Below are 10,305 nucleotides of genomic sequence, written 5' to 3' on the forward strand. Positions count from 1 at the left end.
GAGGCCCTAAAAGTGACCGAAATTCTGTGAAGTATTGAACCTTAGTCACAATTACGGTATAGCAGATAGGGATTTTGTTTGGGTTTAAACACTCTCCTTCCCCCTCATATTCCGCCCCCCGCCCTTCCCCACAGCATTTCTGACCTGTCAGACCATATCATTGTTGAAAGTTTCTGGGAAAAGCAACCAAGCAAATTACTTTCCTTGTAAATGAATAAACACAGGGGGTGTTTTAAGTATATGCGAGATAATATTTTGCTTTCATCCTAGCAATGCATCGTGACTCTTGTCCACTGGACTGCAAGGTTTACGTGGGTAACCTTGGCAACAATGGCAACAAAACTGAACTAGAGCGAGCTTTTGGCTACTATGGACCACTGCGCAGTGTATGGGTGGCAAGAAATCCTCCTGGCTTTGCCTTTGTGGAATTTGAGGATCCACGAGATGCAGCTGATGCAGTGAGAGAGCTAGATGGAAGGTAAAATGTGCTTCTTGACTGTTTGGCTTCCCTGGTTAAAATAACATTGTGGGTTTTGACAGTTTAAATTGGGAAGTGACAAAAATAAGGACTTGACACACTCGTTATGTAGTATTTATTTGTGTGGTGATAATAAGGGTAGTCTTAATAGCACAGGAATAGCATTGGGACAGTTGATTTTATATTTTGCAGCTGGACTCCCAAGTTAGACATGACCTGGACCTCTTGGTGTGCAATTAGTTAAATTGAAGATGGTGTTACTATAAAGAGGCAAAGCTGATCAGGGAGCTTCTCCTTGGTTCCTTCTCTGCCTGCTTTAATAGCATGGCAAGCTCTAGAATTGACCAGCCCTTGTCTGTCATGCTGGGGATGACTTTTAGACTGAATACTGTGTACTTCAGCTGCTGTGCCTACAGACTGCTGCGTGCTTGCCTATTCCTTTTTTCTTTCTCAATTCCCTAGGTTCCCCCTGGTGCAGCCTTCTCCCTGGCAATGCTAATGGATGTCAATCTCTCTTCCCAGAACCCTCTGTGGGTGTCGTGTCAGGGTGGAGCTCTCCAATGGTGAGAAGCGGAGTCGGAACCGTGGTCCACCCCCATCCTGGGGCCGGCGTCCTCGAGACGACTACCGCAGAAGGAGTCCTCCTCCTCGCCGCAGGTACCCGGGGGGCACAGTACACTCGTAGAGCTGTTGGCACTGTTACCACGTAGCGTCCTAGGAGCAGGCTTTGTTAAAAGCATGTTGATGGATAACATTCCTCTATCTGATCACAATTTGGAGATGGCAAATGCTTAAAAAAGAAAACCCCAAGCCCCCACAAAATCGAGGTGAACTTGTGTTGAATGTTGGCTTTTGTCCTTAGGTCACTGTGCAAGTTGGTAGTCAGCGCCCTCTATCCTGGACTTATCCTCGTTCCTCCTAAAATCTGCTCATCTTCTAGTCACACTTTCCCTTTCTTCCCCATACTTCAACTTAGGCTGTTCCTTTCCTTTATTCCATAATGGCAAAACATGACATACAGCAGCTTAGCATTTCCATACAGATGTTGTTTTTCTGCTTTGTTTGTGCAATTTAAATTCTTTCTGAGTAGGCAGCTGTTTAATAATAGATCAAAGTAACAGTTGCTCTAAACATCTTGAATCTTTACACTTTAGTGGTAGTTTGCAATTAAAACATCGTGTGACCATCCTGTCACTTGCGGTTTGCAAACCCAGCTCTAAAATATAGCAGGATTTTTGGGAAGTGACCCGTTCTTGGACCCAGACTACCTTGTCTGGTGGTATAAGACTACAAGGTGGTTTTTGCAGGACTGAATTTACCTGTTGCAGGTGAGTGAAGTCCTCCCAAGTCAGGGTTTGGAGCTGTTTAAAAAAAAAAAGAAAGAAATAACACATTAGGAGTATTTGTTAGCTACTAGATGGTTGTACTGATGGCTTGTTTTTCATTTTTTTTATGCTTTTTTTGGTCCATCTATTAATAAAAATGAACCCGTTACAGAGTCACCATCATGTCTCTTCTCACCACCCTCTGAGTCTGCATTAGCCAGTCAACTAGCCCTTTCAGCGTCATGTGACCAGCGCGCCCCATGCAGCTTGGCTGGTGTCGTTTCACATGACCCAGGCATGGCCAGTCGTCAGGTTGCACCGCCCTTTGGTTCCCGAGCATGCTGTTTTCTCTCAGCCTTCTCTCCAACCTTAACCAAATCGGCAGCAGCCACCTCGACCGCCCACCCAATTCCCGGCCAATCAGCTCAGCTGTTTATTTACCAAATGTCTTCACAACAACTACAGCAGCAGCCTTCGGCTAACAAAAAAGCAGGAAAAATCCACAACACCCCCTCCGCCAACCAACTAAATACAACGCAACATCTGGCAAAACCTTTTCAGCAAATTCTTCTTGGCAGTCAGTCCGGCAGCCTCACCTCACCATTTCTAGCTTGTTGAAACCAAAAACTAGTAAGTTTTTCCTGCTTATACAGTTTACTGCTGGTTAAAATAAGGAGTAAGCGGCTTATAAGTAATTACTTTTCTCAATCAAAGGCTGGCTGTGCATAATTGAGTGGTAACGTACATATGTTGCTTGAGAAAACTTTTAAGGGTGATATGGAAGCTCTTACACTGTGAATAACGTACAAACCAGTATATTTGCATGTGAGATGCCAAACTAAATTTATAATAAAGCTCTAACCAACTTAGCTTTTCCTTGCCAGACAAAAATCCTATCACCTTTAAATGGTTTTACTAACAGTTTTCAAAACTTAAAACAATGACTTTTTTGGGATGAACTGGGCCGAGCTAAGGTTATTTTGGTTTTTTTTTTTTAATTTCTTTTTTTTTTTCTTTTAAGAAAATAGTCTAAACACACTCAGTGGCATTAAAAATGACAATCACAGATACGCAGTTCTAATGTAGCACTTAATGGCATTATCAGTATTGACCCTGAGCGCATTTTCACTTTTTTTTTTTTTTCCTCCCACTTGGTATCTCTTGTGTCTGGTTCTGGACTTTTTTGGCTTGCATGGGTTCCAAAACATTTGCTCTGTGCTACCTATTTTTGTTTGGAACCACTCGTGGGACTTTGGTGTGGTGTTCTGGGCAGTGTATTTAGTTGAAATGGGAAGTGTTGCAGTGGACAACTCTGCTCTGAAGCATTCTTTAGTTAAAAGTGAATTCCTGGTTGGAAACGTGCTGTTCACACTGAGCTTTGGTTTACTGCCTAATCTTTCCATGCCTTTTACTGGATGATGGATGCCAGTTTTTCTTGGCACGTTCCCTGGGCCCAACAGGGAGTTTGACAAGTTGGGAAATGCCTCACCCCATTAATGCTAAAAAAAGTGATCAAAAGCCTCACATTTCTCTTTCTGGTTCTAGATCACCGCGAAGGAGAAGCTTCTCTCGTAGCCGCAGCAGGTATGCATCAGTTAATTCCAGCATGGGCTGCTTTGGCTGGGAGGCTTAAAAAGAGAAACCAAACCAGCCTAACACCTGGGCTGGTGTGGTGATTGGGTGAGGGGAGGACTGGGTTTGCTTCTGAAATGTTGCTGTGTGGAGTTAATGTATTTACACAGCTACTTGAGATTCCAGGGCTGGGATGGAGTTAATTTTCTCCTGAGCGTACTCCATACTGGGGTTATCAGTGGAAGGATGTAGAGGATGGATGTAGCTGCCCAAAGCTCCTGCCAGTTTATCAGTTTTTCTGTCAGTGTGCTGCTTTCTCCCGCAACAGCCACAAGTGCAGATGATGCTGAACACAAGGAGCTTGTTCAGCTGTTACCACTGCAGGGTGTTAGGTGACAGTGGTGTGACACAGTGTGACATTGTGGTCTCCACAGCTCCCTGCATTGCTGTACAGGTTGCGTAAGTGTGTGTGGACACAGCATGTTAGCAGAGGTGCCTGTGCTCGCAGTCAGACTCTGAACAAGCTGCTGCAGAGGAGTTGATGCCTGTTCACAGCATGACTTAAGCATCATTGTATGGCTCAAACTGATTATTCTCACCTGAAGGAAAGGCAGATAGTATCACCTTCAACAGGTTTCCCTGGTTGAGTAGTTAGAATCCTTCACTTCCTGAAGGGAAGCTGCTCTTGATAACCAAATTCAGCTTTGCTTTGATACTGTAGTCATTTTGCATTGTAATCTTCAACAGGTCCCTCTCCAGAGACAGAAGAAGAGAGAGATCACTCTCACGGGAGAGGAACCACAAGCCCTCTCGTTCCTTTTCCAGGTCTCGCAGGTAGGATGAGTTTTCTAGTGGCTATTTAATATGGGAAATGCATGCTTCCATGTCTTGGGAATGCTGGTGAGGGTTGTGGTGGAGAATCATCTACAGTGTCTTAGGAGGTTCTTCACCTTGCTGTCTAAAATACTCAGTTTTACTAAGCAGAGAGCATTTTTAATTGCATAAATGCCCTCCACCAGTTTGGGTTGGGGGGTTTAAAGCAATCTTTGCTGCTCTCAGCACCTGGGTACTAACATGTCTCTTCTCCTGCAGTCGCTCCAGGTCAAATGAGAGGAAATAGGACTGTGAGAAGGAGCTGTGTACAGGAAGCCCTTAGATCTGAGGACAGGAGGAGTATGTACAGAACATTGTTTTGTTTTGAAACTTCATAAAGCTTGGTGCATTTTTAAAATGTTTTAGCTGTTGAACTCGCTTTGTTCCTTGTATCTTGTAACAGGTGGCAGATGTAAAGATGTGAATCTGTATATGGTTCTGAGCAGATCATATGATTTGTAATAAGCCCTTTACAATGTACCATTACACACGGGGTGTGCTTGTGCTGAGTCTAGGCAGTGTGTCTTGCATGGATAGAAGAGTGCTTCAGGTCTTGATGTGCTGGGGGGAGGGAAGACTGTGCTGGGATTCGGCTCTTGGGAAGAGGGGTGCAAGAAAGGGGTGTTCATTGTGGGAGCATGGCTGGGAGCGGTGTCTGTCTATGCTGAACAAGATGTAGATGCTTCATAGGAGAGTTGTCAAACAGTTGGGAGCAGGGAGTGTGTGGAGGGAATGACGGAGCTGCAGCTGTATCCAGAGCTCTGGTTCTGACTTCCATTACCTGGAACGGAGCTGCTTTATATTCTGTGAAATATAAACGTGTAGCCGTAGGGTCAGTTGACTTTGTACTTTATGTCACTAGAGTACTCAACTAGGTGATTGTTGATTGCCCATCTATTCCAGAACCTCTGAACAGACCAAATACACAGCAGAACTGACAACTGGAGTGGGTGTCTTGGGTGTGTAATGGTACATTGGGAAAGCTATGATTTAAACATTTCTTTACTGTACAAGAATTTTCATGTCACTTGTAAAATGTCTTTTGTGAGATCCTTGGGATTAAAGTTTTGGTTACAACTTCTTGTTAAGTATTTGAGTACCTGCTATATACACTTGCATTACAGAATGGGTGCTGGGGGCTTGGGGTGCAACTGGGTTCACAGGAAATGTGCTCTGTGGGATGAAGTGAGGTGTCACTCGCCTGTCACTGCCACAAGCATCTCATACTACTATTACTGATGCAGCCAAGCTAAGCTTAGTGATGCTGGCTGACTTCTTGCCTGTTCGCAGGCTCTGGGATGCTTACTTGGAAAACCAGCTGGAGATTCAAAGGTTCACAGTGGTTTTGGTGTCCTGGGTGTGGGTTGGTAACACGAGTTATTCTTTGTATCTCAGTTTAGAACTGGTTGGATTGTGAACTGAAGCTTTGTGTGACGATTTCCCTGGGATCATAAAGCCAGAGTGTGGCTCGAGTGTGGTCATAGCTCCCAAACTGCCTCCTTTCTTCTTTTTCCCCACCCTGTATCCAAGAGAAGATGAGCTGCATCCATTCACATCATGTGCACTTAGATTAAATCTGTCATGCTGAGCAACAGCCATGTGGCTTAATTTCCTTTGCTTGTAGTGGTTAGGCTGGGACAAGATCAAGCCAAATCTGTGCTGGACACAATGCTCCTCCTCATGTTGCCTGGAAAAGGGCTGTGGAAGAGGTGTATGGACAAGCAGCTGGGGCAGAGGTGTGACTGCACTGCCTGCTGAGGTAGAGCATCTTGATTTATTACTTATTTAACTGTTCTGTACTATTTATGGTTGGATTCAATGGTCTTAAAGGTCTTCTCCAGCCTAAATGGTCCTGTGGGTCCCCTGACCCCCAGTTTAACAGCCCCTGGCCCAGACCGTGCTGTGGTGTGAGCATCACCCACCTCCTGTCCCTTAAACACAGGCGAGTTGCAGGTGATGTGTGTGCAACCAGGTACAGCCCTCGATCCCCAAGCCTGGCACAAACTCAGGATCTCATCCCTTCAGGCTGTGCAGCAGGAGGCTGGGCTGGGCTCACGGTGAGCTGAGGCTGCACTGTCGCGGTTCCCCAGCAGAGGTCAGGGTGGCCTCACCAGTGATGGGGATCCTGGTTCCCAACAGGCTTTGATCCCGAAATGCTGCTGGACCAGCTGCTCCAGGAGTGCCGGCACCAGCTGAAAGGACTGGGATGATGTCATGTGCTGTGTGCAGCTGCATTTCCCGTGTTTAACCCGTGCTCCTGCAGGGTTTGGTCCTGGAAGAGCTGCACCTCTGCAGCAGCCTCTGCGCTGGCACCACTGTTCCTGTTGTGGTTCTGTGGTGTGGAGGGACACGCAGCCTTCACAGGCTTCTACCTATGGGAAAGGAGGGAAGGAAAGCTGAAGTAGAGGAGGCAGTACATGGCAGGGAAGCAGGTTGTGGTTTCATGCACAGTCTGCAGAACAGGAAACATTCATTGGTTCTCGGTTTGTGATTTCATGTTTTACTCCTCAGCCAAATGCAGAAGTTGGCCCTTGGGCTGGAGCAGAACTGCTGCTTCCCAGCAGGTGACTGCTGCAAGACAATCAAGTGGGGGTTGATGAGGAATGAAATCAGCAACTTCTAGAGGAAGATGGAAACTGTGTAAGCACTGACTGTGACCAGCTCTTCTCACAGGGGGCTGTTACCAGGTTGTGGTTTCAAGGCACTGACATGTTCATGGATTTGGGGCTTCCTGTTTGCTTCTAGGAGAGGGTGACCAGCATGGGAGCACTAGGGTGCTCGCATAGATAGTGATGCAGCTTCTGCTTGAAAAGGTACTCTGAAACTGAAGTGACAAGGAAATGTTTGTGTTCTGGAGCCAAGGACATCCCTGGCCTCTCCCCGCAGATTCTCAGACCAGGAAGAGCTGCTCAGCAATCTGTCCTGGCCAGAGGAGGGGACACAGACACTCACCAGCTGTTCCCTGGCACAAAGAGGGGGTTCCCACCCTGTGCTCAGCACCAGCCCTGCTCTGAACCCCCCGGTGATGGGATCTCTGCTGCCTGTGCCCATGAACTATCTCAGCCTGGCTTCACAGTGCTTGCATCGAGGTGCTGAGCTCTTTTACTGACTGGGGAGAGGTTCAGCTGTCCCTGCTCTTGCCAGCAGAAGCATCCTGAGGCTAACACTTGAGTTCCTCAGACACCCATCAGTGCACGATCTGGGCACAGCCGTTACACGTCGTTAACTCCCCTCTGTTGATGTGCAGCATGTTCTTTTCTCACACTGTCCCTGGGGAGAGCATTGTGTGCAAATGGTTCTGCGAAGAAAGGGAGTTTTAGTTTCCTTTTTCTGTACATGCTGCTCTCTGTTTATGGCAGAGAAGATCATTGTAAGAATGCGCCTTGCACTTGGAAAATGGAGAGGCTGAAGATGTTCTTTCTTTCACTGGGGTATGTTCCACCAGCCTTGGGACAGGTTCAGCTGACCCGGGTCATGCTTGAGTGAGAAGCTGCCACCTTACCCAGCACCAGCAGTGGTTGCAGTTAACAAACCCTGTTTGTTCAGTTCACCTCCAGCCTGGACGTGTTTCCAGCCACACTGGCCACTCAAGTACATTCTGATAGATTCCATACTCGCTGCCTTCGCATTGCTCTTAGTTTGAAGTCAGAGGAGCCAGCAGTGACGTTGCTCTGTGCACTGGAGCCTCCCCGCAGCACCCGGAAGGGTGGGTCATGTTTCTTATCTTTGACCAGCTCTGTGCTTTGGTGGGACCTGCCAGCAGAAGTCACCCCTGGAAGCCACTGACCGAGGTTCTGCAGCTTTTATCCGCTGCTATTGCCATCATCTCTTTCCACTTCCCAGTTTTACTTTCTTTTGCTCAGAAGCCCATCACCCCACAATGTCATAAAGAGCCATGAAGCAGGTGAACATTTGACAAACTTCTTCCTGTTTCTCCTGGCTTTTAACCCCTGTCTCCACACTCATGTTCAAATCAGACCCTCAAAATAGTGTCTGAAAACCTGGGCTACGTCATGAATCACCCTCTGGTGCTGCTTGGCTAGCAAAGTGCAGAAACTGGAGCATCAACCCACTTTGCAAACCAAAGGGCATCTCCAGTAGCTCCAGTTCAACCTTAGGTCCTGTGTAGTGTCCAAGACCTGCCACAAAGACATGGGCCTTGGGTTCCCTCTTGCTGAAACATGAAGAGCTCCAATTTCCCACCTCGATCTGCCAAAACCAGGCAAAATCAAACAAAATCAAGACAGTGTTTGCTTGGCAGCCATGGAGCGCAGTGTTGCTGAAGCAGCAGCAGCCCAGCCCATGCAAGAAGCGCTCTGGCTTCCTAGAAATCCTGTCACTGTCTCTGTCTTCTGTTTCACTTCTGAAGTTTCACTGTTACTTACATTCTGTAACTTCAGACAAACACTGTTGTGGACTAAAATAAACACGAGCTCCAGACAAATATAAAATAGGCTGTGCAAGAGGAACGCTATGTTCCCAAGTGATTCATTCAGCTATTATTTAATAATTTAGGAGCTGACATAACTTCTAGCTGAACAAATCTTCACATTGAGCCGAGCAGTGGCTCTGCCTGGTCCTCTGAGTAATTTTAGCTGTTCGATTTTCAGTGGGAGTCATCCCACTTGGAGAAGGGAAATGTGTACATCCTTCCCAGCTACATTGTGCCACCGCTTCCAGGGGTGTTACTCCACAACCTCCTTGTGGAATCCCAGGCTTCACCCTGCTACAGTCAGAGTCAGACAGTCCGGTCCCCTTTGCTGGACAACGGGCGGACATGGTGTGATGGACCAGTGGCACATGCACACAGAGCACCCTGGCGCCACCGCTGTGCACCACGGCCCTGGGTGAGCTGCCACCCTCCCTCAGGAGCTACGGTATCAGGGTGGAGCCGTGGTATCAGCGTGGGGCACCGTGTCCCCGCGCTGTCACTCTGGAGATCGCTCCCACCAGCTGTGACAAGACCATTATCTGCGCCGTGCGCAGCCACTGCTTTGCCCATCAATATTGGGCACTGTTCCGTGGTGCGGTGGTGAGGAAGCTCCATGCTCAGCCTTTCCCACACTGCTGCTGCTGGAGTGCTGGCCTTAGCCTGTGCTATGGGACATTTGTGAGTCACCTGTTTCGTAGAATCATGGAACCATTTGTATTGGAAGGGACCTTAAAGCTCCTCCATTTCCAACCCCACGTGCCACGGGCAGGGACACCTTCCACTAGAGCAGGTTGCTCCAAGCCCCTGTGTCCAACCTGGCCTTGAACACTGCCAGGGATGGGGCAGCCACAGCTTCTCTGGGCACCCTGTGCCAGCGCCTCAGCACCCTCACAGGGAAGAGCTTCTGCCTTAGATCCAACCTGAACTTCCCCTGTTTCAGTTTGAACCCATCATCCCTTGTCCTATCACTCCAGTCCCTGATGAAGGTCCCTCTCCAGCATCCTTGTAGCCCCCTTCAGACACTGGCAACTGCTCTGAGCTCTCCAGCAGCTTCTCTTCTCCAGGCTGAGCAGCCTGAGAAGGCTAATACCAATGTTACTTGCCATCAGTCACTGCAAAACACCCACTGGCTGCTGCACTGCCTGTGCTGGCAAACAGTGGATGGATCAGCTTTACACACACTGTGCTGCTCAAGCCCTTTGGGAAGAGGTTGCCCCAGCTGGAGACAGGCTTCATGCACAGCCCCCTGCCAATAGGAATTCCTGTAGCTGCCCGGCTGACACGTCCCACCTGGGAACTTGGGGCTGCATGTTCAGATTTGGAGCCAAGAGTTCCCCACACACAGGGTCAGTTTGACAGGGACTGGAGGGTGTTTATTTGGCCTACTGACATTTTGGGGTTTTCTGTTTCATGTTTCACAACATCCCTCTCCCTGTGTCTCCTGTGGTGTGTTACAGTTGGTCAGCTGTAAACGAGGGCTCCAGAGGGCTGGAGCAGCTCTGCTCTGGAGCCAGGCTGAGAGAGCTGGGCTGGGGCAGCTGGAGAAGAGAAGGCTCCTCAAGGGGACTCCTTAGAGCAGCTCCAGGGCCTAAAGGGGCTCCAGGAGCACTGGAGGGGGGCTTTGG

General features: G+C 48.2%; 1 protein-coding gene across 1 annotated transcript; it reads left to right on the forward strand.

Annotated features, from left to right (window-relative positions):
• Positions 1-264: 264 nt before the first annotated feature.
• SRSF3 (serine/arginine-rich splicing factor 3) lies at positions 265-4,736 on the forward strand. The gene is made up of 5 exons (XM_010022381.1): positions 265-478; positions 1,001-1,135; positions 3,349-3,387; positions 4,123-4,209; positions 4,468-4,736. The coding sequence occupies exons 1-5, from the start codon at positions 273-275 to the stop codon at positions 4,493-4,495; spliced, it is 495 nt and encodes a 164-aa protein (XP_010020683.1). The 5' UTR covers positions 265-272; the 3' UTR covers positions 4,496-4,736.
• Positions 4,737-10,305: the final 5,569 nt, after the last annotated feature.

Source organism: Nestor notabilis, unplaced genomic scaffold (genome assembly GCF_000696875.1).
Source record: "Nestor notabilis isolate BGI_N333 unplaced genomic scaffold, ASM69687v1 scaffold16359, whole genome shotgun sequence".
Taxonomy (NCBI): domain Eukaryota; kingdom Metazoa; phylum Chordata; class Aves; order Psittaciformes; family Psittacidae; genus Nestor; species Nestor notabilis.